The following is a 19,919-nucleotide window of genomic DNA, read 5'->3' on the forward strand; positions in this document are numbered from 1 at the left end:
AACACCCAAATCCAAATGTCGTTCTGGTTCACGTTTCGTCTAGTAATATAAGGCTTACGGAAATCCAAACTAAAAGAAACGGGGGGGGGGGTAAAGCATTTGTGCCAGCAGCTCCTTCTCTATTGAATAATTTCCCCCTTTCTCTTCAAACATCCAATACCCTTCAAACTGTTATAACCATTCTTAAGACCGTACACTCGCTGGTTACAAGTGAGCTTCCCTTGTTGAACAATGGATATTGAATTACTATGGGGCTTTTATTATATATATAATATATATATATATATATATATATATATATATATATATATAATATATATTATAATATAATAGCCTAATGGTCCACTCCAAATTTATTAAACCGAAACGGAAATTCTTTTTGCCCAATTGATCGTGAGCCCGGCAGCCACTGAGCAGCGCCAGATCGACGTTGCTCTATTTAGAATCGAAATTAATTTATGAGGCACCTTGAGCATTTATAGATATTTTCATTATCATTATTATTTAATATATCATCATCCTTCTTGTCAGTTGCAATTGCACTTGTGCAATTTCTTATTTATTAGTTTATCTGAATAAACTGTTGTTTAAAAATGTATTTGCTTTCTCATGTTAAGTTTTGAAAGGTCCCTGTATTTCCTGCGTTAAAGGTACTTAGCCCATTTGCAGGCCCCCAAATGAAAAGGTTAAATTCCAATGGCATTTGAAAGATAATACTAATTTAGAACTCCCCTTAAAAAGGGGGGGGGGCTTGAAAATGTCTTTAAGTGGGAAAATAACGACTATTAGTTGCCAAATCGACTTACATGTAGGAGCTATAGAGCCAATAAGTAATAATCTTGATTTTCAGACCATTGTACCGCATGGTCGTACGTTTTATGCTGCGCAAAGATTCAATCAGTTTAGTTTTGGCCATTACAAGAGGTAGGTTAAAATTGATGTAGACAAATCCTTTACAGCTCATTTTATGTATGTTATTACCAAAGAAGAAAAAAGCCAGTCACTCACTCAATACTGACAATAGTGTCTGACAGTGAAGTCTAGCAAGTAAACGGGTTTCCTCGCATAATTTGAATATTAGGACACTGCTAACGTTTCAATTTCACAGATAGGACATACATGACATATTCATAATTCCTGCAAAGTCCGACAGAATTTGAGGTTGGCTGCAAAAGGGACATAGTATCTTTAATGTGCTGTCGTTAACAACAACACCAATGGTATAGCTCCGGAGGTGCATATCGAAGTGTATTAAAACTGAATTATGTTTTCAGTTCATAAAATGTTATTAATTACATGAAAATTATCGTTATTAACATATTTTTAGTGGAGCTTCTCAATGATTCGTCACCACTTAATGTCTACCTTCGAAGTGGACTAGTGGAGTAGTCTTGGAACGTCATTTTGAATTCAATGACTGTAAAGAAGATAGGGCGAATGATTCAGGAAAGGTTTTCCGATCTAGGTCAAAAGGCCAGTAAATTTGCTTTCATATCATGTACAATATATCTGAAGTGCTTTGTGTTTCTCTAATGGACATTCGACTACCACTTCATAGAGACAAGACTCTTGCACCGCACTTATCAAGCCTTTCAATGTCATTAATCTAAGTAATATGTTACAATGCATGAAGCTTTTTCTTATCATATACGATTGATGAAAATATGAAAATAAAAAATTGTTCTATCGTTCAACTAATAGGGGACTGAAAAAACAACAACTTCTGTTTTTACATGTACGGTAGTTATACACCATTTTGTACATATCTATCGAACAGTCTTAAAGGCATCGTTTAACAATGTAAATCTAATATGCATGGCCCTACGTGTTATCAGTGCATGTGATATGGTGTAATATTGAAGCCCTAACAAAATTGTGCTTCAAAATGATCATGACGTGCCTCAAAAAGGTAAAATCTTTGAGTGACCGGTTTTCATTTTTCCCAATTGACTTTAGTGGTATAAAAACCGTTGGGAAAACGGTTTTTTGAAATTTCAATTTCCAATCATAAATATCTTGATAATCAGACAGGCGATCGGCTTGTAAAAGTCAGGAGATTCCTGACTGACCCAAATGTTTATAAATATGATTGCAGCATGAGCTAAATCCAGGATTTCGTTTAGAATATGAGGCAAAGATACCCAATCCCTTTAATCATTTTTTTTTATCGCTTGCATAATTTTTTTTTAATTGGAACTCTGACATTTATGTACATGCAGAACTAACTATGTACATCTGTTTTATGATACGTTTGTTTTCATTGTCGGGGCACGGGATTGATTGAGTTTCCGTTGTTTATAAGGCTTTGACAAATTCTTTTCTTATTACATTTAAATGAATATCGAGGAACAAATTGTTCGGTCAAGCCCGGATCCGCCTTCTTAATTACGTACATTCAAAAGGTTACAATAAAAGTTCACAATCAAATGATCACAACATATCTCATGATCTCAGAGAGCCTGCAATCTAAAAACAAATAGGTAATTACAGGTTATCCCAACCTGTGCCGCAAATCTCAAGTGTTCTATGTTCTCCTAATGGACATGTGGCACTCCATAGACATGGTAGAGAAAACACTTAGGCTTCTATCTACCATAGGCAATTAATTACATTGGTGTGACGTCAGTTAAACATTTCGTATTTAGAGAGAGAGAGAGCCAGCCTTGTACCATATACATGTTGGCAATGCTGTTTGCCAGTTACCCTGGCCACGCAGCCAGTTGCGGTTCTGTGGTGGGAAGGGCTCATATCCCCAACATATCTACACGCCACCCCCCCCCCCCCCCTCCAAACAAAAATGTATCGAATACAAAAGAAATTAAGTAAGAGACGTGTATAAAATGAATGCAAGAACTCTAATATCCCCATCCCCTCCCCCTTCCAGAAAAAAAAATCCTAAAACACCGCTCCTCTACACAGGTGATATTTCATAATCTTAGAAGAGTATTGGCTTCTTTGTTTCCCCTTACTTTTTGTCTCGTGTTTCTTCTTCTGTTGATGATGATGATGGTGATGATGATGAGAAATAATAGAAATTCTATCAGAATTTCCTTCAACTTTTATTTTCTATCATTCAGATGCCAATTTATCATTTTAACTTAAGTTGAAAGCCCATATTTCAGTCTCACAGATGCGAGTTGATTCTTCTTGTGAATCATACAATCGGTATATTGACCAAGCCCCCCCCCCCCACCCTCCAACCCAAAGCTGATTATCAACATGTTTCCATCAAGCCAATTATCAGTTGTGAAGTAAGAGTTCATGGGGAACCCCCTCCTCCCTCCCCCTCACACAGATGCCATTAAATAATTTGAATTTGAAACAAGCTAGCGTTCCAGAGTTATCCCGTGGGCTGAATTTTGCCCTTTAAGTTGATCCAAATTTGAAAGTCGTCTCTTTTCTTTTAGTCACGTAACATTTTCAAAGACCTTAGTGTACCTTGAAACACTTTAATGTTATAAGATTCGTAGCTCAACATTAGCGCTCATAAATTTCTGCTTTGTGTGTTTTAGCGCCTCTTCCTCCCAAGGCCCTCTTGTCTGGTTTTCAATCCAATTCTATTTATAATATCACTTGTTAATTTCAGGGTTGCGAGTCTAACAGACTTTTACTGCTTCATTTAAGAGGCTCTTACACCCAAGGGAACCCATTTGTGCAAGTCTTGCATCAAGCAAAATCGAATCGCTGAATTTTTTTCATTTGAATCTTTTGGAAACTGTGAAAGTGCCGGAAAATATAACCGTCTATTGTTTGAATATTCACAATGGCAAACTTCGAAACAAGAAGTGGCACAGTACATTAGCTTTTGAAGACAATACATTGAAAAAAACTCAAATTTGCTATTATAAAGTGCAAAGTACATTATACCGTAGCAAAATAGCAAAAGAATAAACAATCTTTTTGTTTACTGTTTAATTTTATTATTATTATTTAATATTAGTTAACTTCCTATGCTCACTCGCAGGCTTTATAGTTTTTCTTTCACATTTAAATAATCTATTGTCACGGCAATGGGTGACGCAAAACAGTCGTTATATTGCGATTATAAACCGTTCTTGTCTTCAACTACAATGTTGTAATAATGATTTGAGATTGATCAACACAGTTATAAAAATATATACACGTTATCCATCAAAAATAAAATATTTGTCACATTCATTATATGCATACAAATATTTATTTTTTCTTTAACTCTATGGGCAACAGTGTTTGTGTGTTGATGCGTACAATCCAGTCGCTTACCTGCAATACTTGAAGAGAAGTATACGTTTGAATGTCACTCTGAATAGCGGCTTGCAGCAGATGTAAATGATTGGATTAAGGAGACTGTTGAGATAGCCTAACCAGAGAACGAACCGATCAAGAGACTTGGGTATTTGGCAGTTGAGACAGAATGGCTTAATAACGTAGAGAAGAAAGAAAGGAAGCCAACAAACCACAAACGCCCCCATGATGATTCCTAAGAAACAAGGGGGAAAAAGATAGGAAAATTGGCATGATTAATCAGTGTTAAAGGTACTATGTCCCATTTGCAGGCCAAACAAAATTAAAAGGTTGAATTCCAACGGCATTTGAAAGACAATACTAATTTAGAACTTCCCTAAAAAATCAAAATAAAACAAAACAAAAGGTTATCAACATTGATCGTTTCCTTTTTACTACAAAACTATCTGACAAGGGGAAACAAATAAGTTATTCCGATTTTACTTTCTATACTTATTTCAAAATTCTCTAGCTAGCAAAAAAAAAACAATTTAAAATCATTATTTCGGAGATGGAAGGCACATTTTCGGACTTCTGTACTAGGCATGTTGCCTAAATCAGCCTGAAATGTGATACATTTCAAAGAATAATTGATATGATTCCTAAATACATTCGACTAAGAGGCAATAAAGAGAGGATCTGATAACAGAACTATGCTAAGACTTAGATTTGTCTGGATGAAAATCTTGACATTTCCCAGTATCATATAGAACAAGCTACAAAACACTTTTATACGGGATATAATTGTTATTCAAGACCTGTCCAGAAAGAAGAGAAATGGAAATTAAGTGCTCATATACGATTTATAGATAAAATCAGGGATAATTATTCCCTCTGCGGCACGTTTTCCCACCAGTTCTTTAATTTGGACGCACTGCTCAATCACACTGCCTATTACAATATGAAAACGTATTTGATACAGATTGCTTTTAAATTAGTTTCAAGAAGGTCTGAATTCCATGAACTTTTAAATTATTTTGCTCAATCAGGTGAGATGTTAAAAAAAGGTGAAAATAACCTTTTCTTAATATACACGTGTTGATCTATTCAATTTTTTATTTATTTATTTATTTATTGTGGTATAAAAAACATTGTACATGGCAGCCTTTCGGCTGAATTGAGTGCAATTTGCATAAGTAATAACACAAGGATACTGCACAAAATACAATAGTATTAAAAAGTCATTAAAAATAGTACATTCATAACAAACAATTATAGGTACACCTTAGATCAAAGAATATTGATGGTGGGATAACGGAAGTGGGTAATGGATGTGGAAAAATAAGTGTTTTATGATATGACTTGAGAAAATTCATAGGAAGAATATAATAGTTGAATAAATTATGATCAGTGCAAGGAAAAATTATCTGTTTTGCAAGCTTCAAAGTAGGCCTATAATGTCATGTGAGCAAGGTACATGTATATGGAGAACAAAATGGACATATAATTCACCTAAGACGAATGGAGAAATTATAGTTTCACTTCCTATTATTGGCTAATAGAGAATATGGTTGGTAATGCAATATTGAAATTAATATCATCCGTATAAACAAAACATGTACCTTCAGTAAACAATATCATTTTTCATTCAAGCACATCTATAAGATAACAATTTGATTTACGTAAATGCTTAGCATTAAGAACAAGAGATCTGTCTTTACATTATTCCAGTTTTGAATTGAGTAACTTCACAATGAAGGGAAGTGCGCTCTTTCTGTAGCGCTCATTTTTGCATTTTATTTCTGAATAGTCTTTAGCGTTGCGCAGGTTGCGGGAAGTGCGGGAAGCTCGCGTAGGGGGGAGCCAGTGGGACGTTTCCTTTGTGAGGTTACTCGCAAATTTCTTTGTTAAGTGCGGGTAGGCCTATTAGATTTAACACGTGTTTCAATGGGATGACGGTTTAGTGAAGGGATGCACTGGTGTCACATAGCTGATTACTCAAATGGATCGTTTATTGGACAGGAAAACAGATTCATACAATTTCTCAAAAATGGGAAAACAGTTGTTAACCGTCTGTGTCTTTTCTTCATAATTAATTTTAGAAGTATGATATTGAATTGATTTATTCTCAATGATTTTAATTCCAGTGGTAATGATCATGGTGTTCGCGATGTTCGATGTTGACGAGCAATAATTAATTGTGTTAATGATGATTAATGGGAGCTCTACTAAAATGGTGGGGTCTAGGGAGACGCAAAAAGAAGATGACGCCCCTCTTCCAAACCCTCCCGTCCTTCGATCGAAAGCCTTCTTCTGTAGCATTTCATCCAGCGATCACCCACCCCAAACCCTAGTCTACAGGTGTAGACGTACCACAGTTCATGAAACCTGGAGCAGAGCTCTGCTCTGTCAGTCTAATCATTTTTCCCCTTCTCTTTTCTGCTTCATTTAAAATCGCTAATGCAATTTGAATTCGGCGTAATTATTCATAACTGAATGATATACGCCATAAAAGCTAAAACAGCAACAGAATTAGTAGGTCCGTGGTCTGAGTCAGAGCGGAGTAGTCAAGCCTCTCCGTTTCCGTGTCGCGCACCCATGCAATTCAGCTGATAAAATAACACACCCTCAACGTTGCAGTAGAACTTGCCATTCCTCTCATTCTGTGCCCCGATAAAGCACAGAGCCTATGAAGGATGCCTTCACAATATTCTAACAATGCTAACAGTGTTATGCACAACAGTTGATAAGCTAGGCTTTGTGCCTGCAATATATCACCATGACATCAGTACTCTCCCCCAATGACTAAATCAAACCCAGACTACGTCATCGACTACAGCAATGTATTTGTTGGCAACATTGATGGTACTACATTCCATGTGTTCTTTAATGAAGAAAAAAAAACTATTTGTTATCAACCCAATGCTTCCATGGCTGTTCTTATTCATCTCACTATGATGTGTAACGAAGCTTGAGTTTTAGCTTTTCATGAGCCAGTGAACGTAACCACCAACCAAGAGCACAGTGTTTGCATAACCATCAGAGGTGAATCAAAGGGGGTAGGGGGTTTAACCCCCCCCCCCCCCGGGCTGCCAAGTGAAAATGTGATGTGCATAAAAAACGGCATCATATGTCCAGACCCACACAGTAGGCCCATTAGTAGATGTTAGTATATGCCACTTACTTACGGGGTTTCAAAATAGCAAAAAGAAAATCGCGTCGCCGCTATGCGGTTCGAACCCCCCCCCCCCCCCCCCCACCTAAGAAAAATGCTAGATTAGCCCCTGACCATGACAGCGATAATTTTGCTGCCATCACTATTTTGATACGACTTTGTTACCGTGTTCATTCGGGAAAAATGTAATAACAAATGGATTAAAGCCCTGTTAACAAATGCTAATCGGCCAATACATACATATATAAGCTCAATTTACATTTCACCTTAATGAGTATGAGCCTCTCCAGTATCCAGTATGACGAGGGCCATGTTTCACAAAGACTGAAATCGACTAAAGTTAGAATGGAACTATGACAGGCCGGTCATGGCACTGGTTGTTATCACCATCTTTCAGGGACGTGCACACCATGATTACAAATCTAAAGATATTTATTTTTGTGGATAGTTTATTGTTGAAGACAAAAAAAATCATCTGAAGATTTTAATTTCTCGCGCAATTTTATATCTGGTTCAAGATTAAATATGTTATGGGGCATAATCAAGTTTCCTTCCATGGTATGAATTCAAAGTCATTTTTTTTTTCTTCCACACGATATAAATGAAGGAAATGTCAACTCCGGAGATTTGTGACAACGATTTACTCGTCCCTTGAGAGACAAATTGCGGGAGCAACCAACGGCATGAAAGGCCTGCCATAGTTCAAGAATTGTTTTCCTATGAGTACTGCAGGAGACATTTATATATTAATCGTCGTCATAGTATGCCGGGTTATTCATTGACGATAGTGTATCTGAACCCTGTCGTCAGGGACTGGGGGAGGGCATGACACCTTGTCAAGTAAATAGGACACTCTGCTCCTCATGTCTTTTGTGCAGAGGCGACGCTCGGTGGGGGGGCACAGTAATCCAACAAAAACAAACAAATTAAACGGGAAAAACAAGAGAAAAGAAGAAAAACAGAGAGAAAGGAAGAGTTGTGAAATAACATGAAGAGAAAATAATTTAGCTCTCCCCAATCCTTCCATTGTAACGGTATATATGATGCTCTCGCAATTCATTATCCTCATATTTCCATTGCCCGGGGGCCTAGACCTACGCTTCGCCTCTGTCCTATGGAAAGTATCAAAATTTGTCGCCCCCCCCCCACCTGCTCCAACCCTTACCAAATATAGGCCTACATTGAGCTAAAATTGTTAAATACATTACGTGGGCTGTAACCTCCGACAATAGCTTAGATATAAAAATTATCGTCCAGCGATTCTTCTGCACGCATTCATTAATTCCACTTGTGTATAAACAGCGTTCATAATAGGTCCATGTTGTAATATTTGTGGACTATAACAACCATTGTTAAGAACTGGCCTTTGTGATTATGAAAATATGGTATGAATAACATAAGTAAATATGTTCCTGGTTGTCTAGTGCATGTGACTGGGGATTACCAGCGCACCGCTAACGTATTTGCACAATGGCATGTATAGCTGCTTGATGAGAAGTATATGGATTACAGTTGTGGCGGGGAATCCCCACACAATTTGTATAATATATATATACTCATGTTTTTCTACTGTAGTTATTCTCAGAGCCAGTGGCAGTTAGCGACTAGAGTTGTGTTCTTATAAGTCATGCGGTGTTGTCTTAAATTGGAGGCCTTTAGACGAAATCTTTGATAATTAGCCTATTAGAGACCAAATCACATTTCTAGTTTTGATCGAAAGTCACAGGATGGCTGCAGCAAAATCTGTTGAAAAACTTGAGAAGGAGCTGTGTTGTGCGGTCTGTATGCAGGTCCTTACCAGCCCAAGGCATCTCTCTTCATGTGATCATACATTCTGCGAGAAATGCTTGGAAATGGTCGTTTCTTCAGAAGGAGAAGCAAACTCGCGCTTGAAATGTCCGATGTGCCGGAAAACATCGACTCTACCGGGAAAAGGTGTATCAGGCCTCAAGTCTGACCCGCTCACATGTGGAATCCTTGAAGCCCTGAAGACCAAACTGGACTCGAGTAAAAAAGGATGTGATAGCTGTGGGGATACTGAAACTCCACTGATAACCTACTGTAGAGATTGCTTTGAATTTATCTGCCAATCGTGTACCGAGTCCCACGAAAGGATGAAGCTCAAGTATACGAATCATCGCACTGTCCTGCTCTCGGACATCCACAACGGGAAGGTGAAGGTTAGCCCTTTGGAGGATTCTGAAAAGAGGAACCCATCCAAGTGTGCAGAACACTGGGAGTTGATGAGCTACTACTGCAAAACCTGCAAACTTCGCATATGCAGAGACTGCGTTGTTCTAGAACACAATGGGCACGACTGTACAACGTTGCGGCACATTTTCAATGAAATGAAAAAAGAGATAGGACGTCTTCGGGATAGGTGTCAGCAGCGGAAGGAGGAGATGGAATGGAGCATGAATAAGGTCGAGAAGAAAGAGCGAGCCGGTGCAGCTAAAACATTCCAAGAGATGCGAGAAAGCACTGCTGCTGCCACGCTTGCAGCCACGTCGTATCTAAAAGAGGCAGAGGAACAGCTTCTCGCAAAAGTAGGCAAGCTCGAAAGGGCATTCAAACGAAATGTACAGCTCAGCAGAGACCACATTTCAGAGATTACAGACAATATCGAGCGTGTGGTATCACAAGCAGACAGTATCTTAGTAACAAATGAAGCACCTGAGTTTAGTGCTCTACCCGATGACCTCATCAAGAAAATGGAGGAACTCTTAGCAAAGGAATCCAAAGTGGCGGCTGTAGATGACATCTTAGCTCTGAAAGGTACGTCAATACAAAGCCATCATCTTTCACTGACAATGTCCTCCTATGCTGATGTTGTGTTATCTGGAGTTTGGCAAGTAAAGTCCACTCTTAAACTTGGCTCCAAGTCTTCTGCGCCCCGCGTTTTCTGTAACAACAGTCATGTCATCTTGCAAACCAGAAGAAACGTGTACAAAAGACCTCTTGATGGCCAGGAATCTGGATGGAATGACAAACTTCTTAGTGTCCAGAACAACCAGTCTGTCGCAGAAGTGGCAGTTTCGTTTCAAGACCAGGTGATGTATATATCATTTCGAGACAATCTCGAATTGGGAATACGTATGGTACAGCTGTCTGAAATCAACGGCAGAAATGGTAACTACTCTTCTTTTGAGAATATGAAGTCAGTAACTCCATCTTCTTGGTCCACTGACACAGAAATGATGACGACGGATTGCAAAGGACGGATTATCTATGTAGGTAACCAGATGGGACAGACACCACCATTCTCGACACTTTCCAAATCACCACCTGATAAGATCCAGAGAACAGCCAATTTAGCAGGTGCAACTTTCACCGGATATCGTATAGCGTCAGCTGTCCCTGTCCCTGTCCCAACGTCCTATATGTCGACCTGTTTAACTGGAAGTCCGACACTGACCATGGGCATTCCAGGGTCAGGTAAGAAATATATTTGAAAATATAAAGACGAGTACATGCAATTGCAATGTAAAAAAAAACTGTGTGGAAGTGTTTGGAAAGCTAGATCATGTGGTTTACATATGTATTAGTTTGGAATCATCAAAATGATACGGGGGGGGGGTAGTGAGCACTAATTTTTTTTCCCCCAGACAATTCGAAAATCGCATCCCTCACCCTTCCCCCATGAGCACCAGGGGAGGGGGCCCGTCTTTAAAAAAAACAATGAAAAAGGTAAATTTAACGTGTTTTACCCGTTATTCCCCAGGGGTGCCCCCCCCCCCCCCTCTTGATCCGCCTTTTGCTATGAAGTGTTTTAACATGAATACTAAAATGTTAAATTTTATGAGATCAAAGACCGGCAAACATTTCAGATCATAAAACAAGGGAGCACTTAAAGTCATATAGTTAGAATTATTGATGACACAAACAGCACGTTTTTGAAAAATATGAATTTTATAATAATAATAATAATAATAATAATAATAATAATAGTGAACATTTATGATGCTCCATGTCTGTAAAAAAATGACACTCCTGGCGAATAAAATATGTCTTGTAAGTATTACCCCATGTAACATTAATTTGAGAAACAGAAAGGGCTATAGTTTTTTAACAATACGTGAAATTTTTATCGTTAAAGTTAGTAAAACCTATATAAAAGTAATTTTGTTTTTCGTACTGTCCATTTATCATTGTAAGGCTTGTCGTCACCTGATGTGCGAAAGAAAGTTCTAGGAACCGGAAAGAAAACGTCAACGTCAATAACGAAAACAGAACAGAAGACACATTTTGCCGGAAAAAAACGCCTTTTTATTCCAATCCGCAACAGTATACCGACATCGACCCAATAAACATGAGTTTCAGAGATCATATCATGATCCACAAAGTGATAGCTTCGAAGTTCCTTTCGGGGTTGCAAGCGTTGCTGCGGCGAAGACTGGTCAGCTGGCGTTTCTTCGAGAGGACAAGAAAGGCGTCATCATCACTGATGAAGACGGTAGAATCCAGCATGAAATCAAGGAACCTGGCAGGATGTACTTGTCTATCTCCTGCACAGAGAGTGACGCCCTCTACGTTCTATCCTCCTCCTGTGGAAGCCGCACCTTCACGCTCACCAAGCATTCTTTGGATGATGGTGGTCTCCTCGAGTACGTCATCGATCAGCTCGACGCATCCGATGGCGTTACAGTTGATGAAAGGCAGATCATGAGCAATTACGGCGATGACCGTGTTATCGTGATTGTCGGAAAGGAAATTCTGATCTATTCGAGAAAGGAGTGGAGAGTTATTGATGATTATGATAATTACCTGTCTGATGACAGCGACCTGTAGGATTTACAATTGAATACACAATATGGCCTCAAGAAGTGCTGATGAAATCATTTGAGCAAAGTAAACTGTGTGAGCTTGACCAAAGCAATTGAACACTATAAAAGATGTTTTTATAGCACATTTGATTGTAAGAACCAGTTCGTAGAAACAATCTACGTATGAGCAGAATAAAGATTATTTGTACCAAAATTGTAAACACCAACTACTGTATACGTACTCATGAAGGTTATAAAATCATTATGTATTTATGCACTGACAGTACGTTCTATGTATTCAAGAGGGAGCAAACAAAAGCTGGTCATGAAGAACCTCCATCACTTTGACAGTGATTGTTATAAAATGCTCAAAGGGAAATCTCAATGTTTAAAAAGTCTGTAGATATTTGGTGTCGAATTTGTACTAGGTGCTGAATACGAAATGATAATATTAAATTATATTATAGAAAAATGTATTAACAAATCTATTAACATGTATTTTTAACATTTTGTTAAACAACAATTACTATATAGATATCAAATAATAAATCAAACATATCCAAAATGTCAAATATCTTGTTAAAATACATAATTCCAAATGTATATACAATTATACCGTGAACATCTGTATAACACATAAATATTGCATCGAAATATTTCGAGGCAGATTAGATGTGATTAGAAATTAAAAGATTGAAATATTGTGGACTAGCTATATTGTTTCCCAACTGGAAAGACAAAAAGTTTAAACAATCTGACAAAATGAGTGATATAGAGAGGAACACTGCCATTTTTGTTTGAAGTAATTTACAAAGTTAATTTATTCTAAATAATATCAACTGATGCTGTACTTAGAGAGGCAGCAAATTACCCAATTGCCCTATCAGAGTTGTGCTGGTTCCGCACACTGACAAATTGTATGTTTCAAAAGCAAAAATAGCAATAGCCCAGTGGCAAAGCAGTGGTCTCGTAACACGGAAGTTCTGGGGTTGAAGCCAAGTCGATGCTAATGCCCTTTGGTAAAGTCTTGGGTAAGGTATTAATTCTCATTACCAAGTCGGAAAGATCTTAAAGCCGTTTTCTAGCCTAGTAGTTTAATTACAAACACGCACATGCTTTTTGGAGTCTAGAACAAACTATGTTTTCTGGTTAAACGTCAGTCCTTATTGTATGATTATGGGATTTTCTTGACGTTTCACCATTTTTACTGATACACTATCTTCTTTGCTCCTGTCAAGTATTGTTGTATGATAATGGCAGTGTGCTGTCCGTTTGGGGTTGGTCACGTTTAAACGTGTACGTATTAACACAGAGTTAGCGCCCATCAGGCTCTTAACAGACGATATTCTAGCTGCTTTGTCACTTTAATATTATATATAACCGTGAAGTGGTTATGGCCACTATATTGTATTGAACTGACATCTTATATTCTACTTATATATGCATTGGTTCCATTATCACTGTCATATTATAATGTTTGCAGAATAGTGGTACATTTACCATATAACCATTTGCTTATATCCAGGAAATGGATTCAAGATTCCAACCTCATTACACAATACTCATCGTACATTTACATATGTGTGAATAGACCTGTATATACTCAGGTTTGTTCCTACATGCATGTTTTAAACTGGTCATAATTTATGTCAAATTAATTAATCCTGTTTTACTAAGTATGTTACGAGTGCTAGGACAATTACAAAACTTTAAACCCTATTCACTTATACCCCTCCCAGATATATTCCCAGTGGCAATACCCCTCTTACAATTGTTTATAGTTATCTACTTTTAAACATATTATATTTTTAATGTTTTGTTTTATAAATACAAAATTTCTGGTTCTTCCTCCTCTTATAAGTGCTTAATTGTTTCAATATTTGTATCGTGTTTGTATGTTATTCATTCAATGCAGGACTGATACTCTATCATTTCATGATTGTAATGCTTCTTTAATAAGCGAAAAACAACTGTCATGTAAATGTCCTCAGATAGGGGGTGCTTTCAAAAAGAGGAAACAAGCATTATGCGTACCCTAAATAACACTGGTTGGGGGCGGGGTCTGGCTGTTTTATAGGCTCTGGGGATCTTTCCACGACCCCTCTGCGCGCCTGGCCTCTCAAAGCAGTCGATTTAATATTATAAAGCATTCAAGGAATTTCTTCCTACCGGGTACCAGTTTACTTCACCTGAATCGGGAGTGGAAAAGGTAGAATCATTCCTTGTCAAAGGACACTACATTATATATAAAATATTAAAGGGGTGTAGCATGACGAGATTACGTGTCCGTCCCGTGGCCTGACTTGTGACCAATCGGGTATTCACGTGCGTGCAACATACGCGAAACAGAAGCGTGAGCTAGGAGAACTTCGGTCTGCTTCGCGAACCCTAGCGCGCTGACCGTTAATCAAGTCCATTCGTTTACGTTCAGTTGTCAAAAAGAAATCGAAAATGGCGTTAACCAGTATTTGCCGTGCTACACCGGCCCGTTTAATATGTCTCTCTTTATTGGTCAGATTTCAATTTAAACTTTCGCCATTTTTCCCCTCTTATTTATCTGCTTTCATACAAGTGAACTTACAAGGGTTAGCTATATATTCATTAACTTGAACAACTATACATGTATAACGTGAAAAATAAGTTGCTCTTTAATAGCCCCTTAAAATGTCGTAGCCAACTTCTTGTATATGTATATGTTTGTTTCAAATTACGTTTAGTTTTTATATCAATTTAAGGCTGACTGACACAATACATGAAGAAATGTTAATAAAATCATGTCAATTTATCTTCATTTCATCATTTTTTTTTCATCCACATGTATTTGGAACTTTTTACTTCTTTCCGAGTTCATCACTTTAATTGTTGAATTGTAATACATTTCATTAAACAGTGAGTATTAGGTTACTTCGATTCAATGGAAATTATTCATCATCAATTCATATATAACTCAAGATTATCTTTAAATATTCATCTCATGGTAACCATTGCGACAATATGACACATACCTCTGTTTCCTGTTTGTCAACTCTAGCATATCAAGTTTGGAATATTGCGAAATTTGGCAGGGGTTTTCAACAATGGAAGGAAATGAGAGTTCAACAACGAGCTTCCTGTATAAGGGAACGAAAATGTGGGTAACTGCATCATGTATATTCCTTAAGAGAAAGAACATACATATTTCTGTACATGACACAACTGTCTAAAGTGGTTAAAAACACTACGAAAGTCCTCCTTGTTAATTGTCTCTGTACTACTAGTTCAATTAACAAGGAGGACTATCGTAGTATTTTAATCATTTCAGACTTTAATGCTGTTAAAGGGGAAGTCCACCTTGATATTGAGTTGGTTTTTACAGGTCCGCACTGGCGTACTGGTGGGGGGGGGGGGCTTGGGGGCGCCAGCCTCCCCCCTCCCAAATGAAATTGAACCATGACTTATTTTCAATTCCATATACAGGGAATGTATAAATGTTCGTGATATCACATGATTTTCAACAAAATGCGTGTTTCTGTTGCAAACTGACACATTCCCAAATGGCCAGGAAGAGCATATGGTTTGTTACAGTCACTAAGGGGCCGTGGTCACTAACAGTAACACTAGTAAAAAAAAATCCTATCCGGAAGCAACTGTGACAAGCACTACCGGGCGTTCCATACATACATCATGTAACACTGCACATGCACAGTTAAGGGGCCCAGTGGGGAAATTGAATTCAGACAAGATTAAGAGGAGTGAACGGTACAACGAATCGTCTTCTTTCTTTAATAATTTAATGAAGTGTCAAAGCTTCCGCGCTTTGCGCGGGAGGGGAAACTGAATTCAGACAAGAACACGTTACAACGAATCGTCTTCTTTCTCTTATAATTTAATGAAACGTGAAAGCTTCCGCGCATCGCGCGGGATGGGCGAATATGAATTCAGACAAGGATTAAGAGTAAAAAATTAATGAAACGTCAGAGTTTCCGCGCATCGCGCGAGATGGACGAAAATGAATCCAGCAAAGATTAAGTGTCGGAACCGGTACAATGAATCGTCTTCTTTCTTTATTAATTTAATGAAGTGTCAAAGCTTCCGCGCTTCGCGCGGGAGGGGAAAACTGAATTCAGACAAGAACACGATACAACGAATCGTCTTCTTTCTCTAACAATTTAATGAAACGTGAAAGCTTCCGCGCTTCGCACGGGATGGGCGAAAATGAATTCAGACAAGGATTAAGAGTAATAATTTATTGTAACGTCAAAGCTGCCGTGCTTCACGCGGGAGTGGGGGGGGGGGGAATTGGATCCAAACAAGAATTAAGAGTCGAGAACGGTACAACGGATCGTCTTCTTTTCCTAATAATTTAATGAAGTGTCAAAGTGCCGGTGGACATTAATGCGCCAAATATGGTTCTCAAATTGCAAAAGATCCTACTCTTGGAAGGGGTAGGAAAAAGCAATTTTACGTCATATTACTCAAGAAAGTGCCTGAAAATGCGTCTAATGTGGTTCTAAAATTGCAAATGCTTCTTACCTTGGGAGGGGGCCAGAACCCCCTCCCAGACCCACCCCCGCTTGGTTGCTTCGCTCCCTCGCCGCTAAAAGCCTCATTCTGTCGCTTCATCGTTTTACATATATTTAACCCCATGCCATTTTGTGCCCCCCCCCCCCCCGGTAAGAAATTCCTGGATCCGCCACTGCTGCCCATGCATGTCAGAGGGGTGCTGCGGATTTTTCTTTGTCAGCCCCCCCCCTCTATACATTACATAACATAACATAAACTTTCATTTTCTTGGTTATTGATGATGAATTAGATTTGTTTTATAGTATAACAAACATATTTGCAACAATTATATCTAGGGTGCATGTACCACGGGAAATTTTCTTTAGACCAAAAATATATATTTCTGGATTTTTATTAGATAGGTCACAGGGTTGCCAATTCGTGTCTGATTGATAACAACTTCAAAAAATTCATAACTTCTTATTTGTATTCGGAATTTGCTTCCAACTTTCACTGACCTGTTCCTCTTGCTTTTCTGCTTCTATTGAAACCACCTTGATATTAGGGTGGACTTCCCCTCTAATGTTAAATTTGAGGACAATAATTACATTGTAAAAGAGACTGTCTGGGGCTCGTTCCTAGAAACCAACGACAAGACAGTCATCACTTTATCCGCCAACTACGGAGATGTCTCTGATCTTCCTAAACCGTTTCACGAAGAGCTTACTAGCTAGTATCTCGTGAGATCGATACTATCGGCGAGAAGAGGAGCCCAAACTTAGCCTTAGTCGCAATACCACCGGATTATTACAAAATTAATATTAGGGAAAATGCAATTATTTAAATGAATTAGTAATATAAAAGATTGAAAATGATACCAAGAAATAAGAGATGCAATATACTTCCAAATGTATGTAGATTGTACAATAGAAGTACTTTTAACATATAATTGTGAGTATTTCATTATATGACCGGTGAATCAGTTTGGTTCTTGAGATGGGTACCCCCCGGATATTTTAGTTTGATAGTTTATAAAAATACACCAATATATTATTTTTAGAAAAATACGATGTAATGAACTTTATGTCCAATGTTTTAGGTATCAGTTGAATAATCAATTGACAAAACTTCAACATTCCAAAGGTTAAAACACATGTTTTAAACTGTGCATTTTACACATTTGAAGAAAAAAAAGCAATATGGGTCTGAAAACTAAAGAATACACTTCAAACTATGGCTTGCATGCTGTGGCAAAATAGCTATCCTTTCGACGATTTTACAATGTGAAAAGAAACGCGTATTATCAGTTTATTTAAGTGGAAAAAACCTAAAATATAAACATGGCATATTTTCAACAGATTCTCTAATGTAAAAAATGATAACTTCCTGTTTAAGTGAATGTGTTGATAAATCATAGTTGTAGGATTTATTGTCCTTTTTTGCCAGCCATAGTCTACCCAATAAATGACATGTGATGGCGCTGCCCATCGACTAAATAGTTATGACAGAGATACGACGGTGTCAGAGGCGTCATAACTCCTTAGTCAGGATGTTGTCGTTGATCTTGGCAAAGAGGGCTTGGTGAAACACGTAGCGGACAAGTTGCTCACTAACGCTGATTTAGTCGAGAAGTTAGACTTATGACGGTTTGTAGGAACGGGCCCCTGGGAGGAGGCAACTGGAAAAATGTTGATTATGCAATACATATGGAATACTATATCATGTAAGGTTTATGAATGATCAAGACAGGCGCGGACCCAGGATTTCTTAGGGTTGGGGGACTAAATTTGAAATCAATTTGAAATTAAGTGTGCTGAAATTTGAAATCGTGCCGGGCAATATTTTGCACAGGGGGGGGGGGGGGGGGGGGGGGGGGGGGGGGTTAGTGAACACTATTTTTTTTTTGACCCTCGAAAATTTGAAAAATCGCAGCCCCCCCCCCCCCCCCCCCCCCCCCCCCCCCCCCCCCCCCCCTCTTGAGCGAAACATTGCCCGGCACGATCTTGAGCACCAGGGGGGGGGGGCTATCTCCATAAAAAAGGTGAAATTAACGAGCCCTCAGAAGCACAGGGGTTTTATACATCAAATTATCGTCAGATGTACATATTTTATACCGTATTTGTGACACTGGCAGGTCACGAATTGGTGTGGGGTCCAGGGGGTGGAGCCCCCGAAAGCTCAGGGGTTTTGGGCAATAAATTACTGTCAGATGAGCATGATTTTATACCTTAGTTATGACACTGGCAGGTCACGAATTGGCGTGGTGTCAAGGGGGCGGAGCCCCAGAAGCTCAGGCGTTTTGGGCAATAAATTACTGTCAGATGAGCATGATTTTATACCTTAGTTATGACAATGGCAGGTCACGAATTGGCATGGGATTCCAGGGGGCGGAGCCCCGGTAGGTCAGGAGTGTTATGCAATTTATTACAGTCAGATGTCAGATGAGCATCTAGGGGCCCGCCTTAGGGCCATTGATTGGGTTCGGGGGGGGGGGCAAAGCCCCGGAAGCTCAGGGCTTTAGGCATTTAATTACGTCAGATGAGCATAATTATACCTTATTTGTGACACTGACAAGTCACGAATCGGTGTAGGGTCCAGGGGGCGGAGCCCCCGGAAGCTCAGGGGTTTTGGGCAATAAATAACGGTCAGATGAGCATATTTTAAACCTTATTTGTGACGCTGGCAGGTCGCAATTTGGTGTGGGGTCCATGGTGCAGAGCCCCAAGAAGCCCAGGGGTTTTGGGCAATAAATAAATGTCAGATGAGCATGCTTTTATACCTTATTTGGTGACACTGGGAGGTCGCGAATTGGCGAAGGGTCCAGGGGAGGAGCCCCAAGAAGCTCAGGGGTTTAATACATTAAATTATCGTCAGATGAGCATATTGTATACCTTATTTGTGACACTGGTAGGTCACGAAATGGCGTGGGGTCCAGGGGAGGAGGAGCCCAAGAAGCTCAAGGGTTTTATACATTAAATTATCGTCAGATGAGCATATCGTATACCTTATTTGTGACACTGGTAGGTCACGAATTGGCGTGGGGTCCAGGGGGCGGAGCCCCCGGAAGTTCGGGGATTTGGGGCAATAAATTATTGTCAGATGAGCATGATTTTATACCTTAGTTGTGACACTGGCAGGTCACGAATTGCCGTGGGGTCCAGGGAGCGGAGCCCCCGGAAGTTTAGGGGTTTTGGGCAATAAATTATTGTCAGATAAGCATGCTTTTGTACCTTATTTTGTGACAATGGTAGGTCGGGAATTGGCGTGGGGTCCAGGGTGCCGAGCCCCAAGAAGCT

At 39.0% G+C, this 19,919-nt stretch overlaps 1 protein-coding gene across 1 annotated transcript; it reads left to right on the plus strand.

The window, feature by feature from the left end:
• The first annotated feature begins 9,105 nt into the window (after positions 1 to 9,105).
• On the plus strand, positions 9,106 to 12,038 carry LOC100892573 (probable RING finger protein 207 homolog). The gene is made up of 2 exons (XM_030991309.1): positions 9,106 to 10,813; positions 11,534 to 12,038. Exons 1-2 carry the CDS (start codon positions 9,106 to 9,108, stop codon positions 11,683 to 11,685), a joined length of 1,860 nt encoding a protein of 619 aa, XP_030847169.1. The 3' UTR covers positions 11,686 to 12,038.
• Positions 12,039 to 19,919: the final 7,881 nt, after the last annotated feature.

The sequence above is a fragment of the Strongylocentrotus purpuratus genome, unplaced genomic scaffold (assembly GCF_000002235.5).
Source record: "Strongylocentrotus purpuratus isolate Spur 01 unplaced genomic scaffold, Spur_5.0 spur5_scaffold_2, whole genome shotgun sequence".
NCBI lineage: Eukaryota > Metazoa > Echinodermata > Echinoidea > Camarodonta > Strongylocentrotidae > Strongylocentrotus > Strongylocentrotus purpuratus.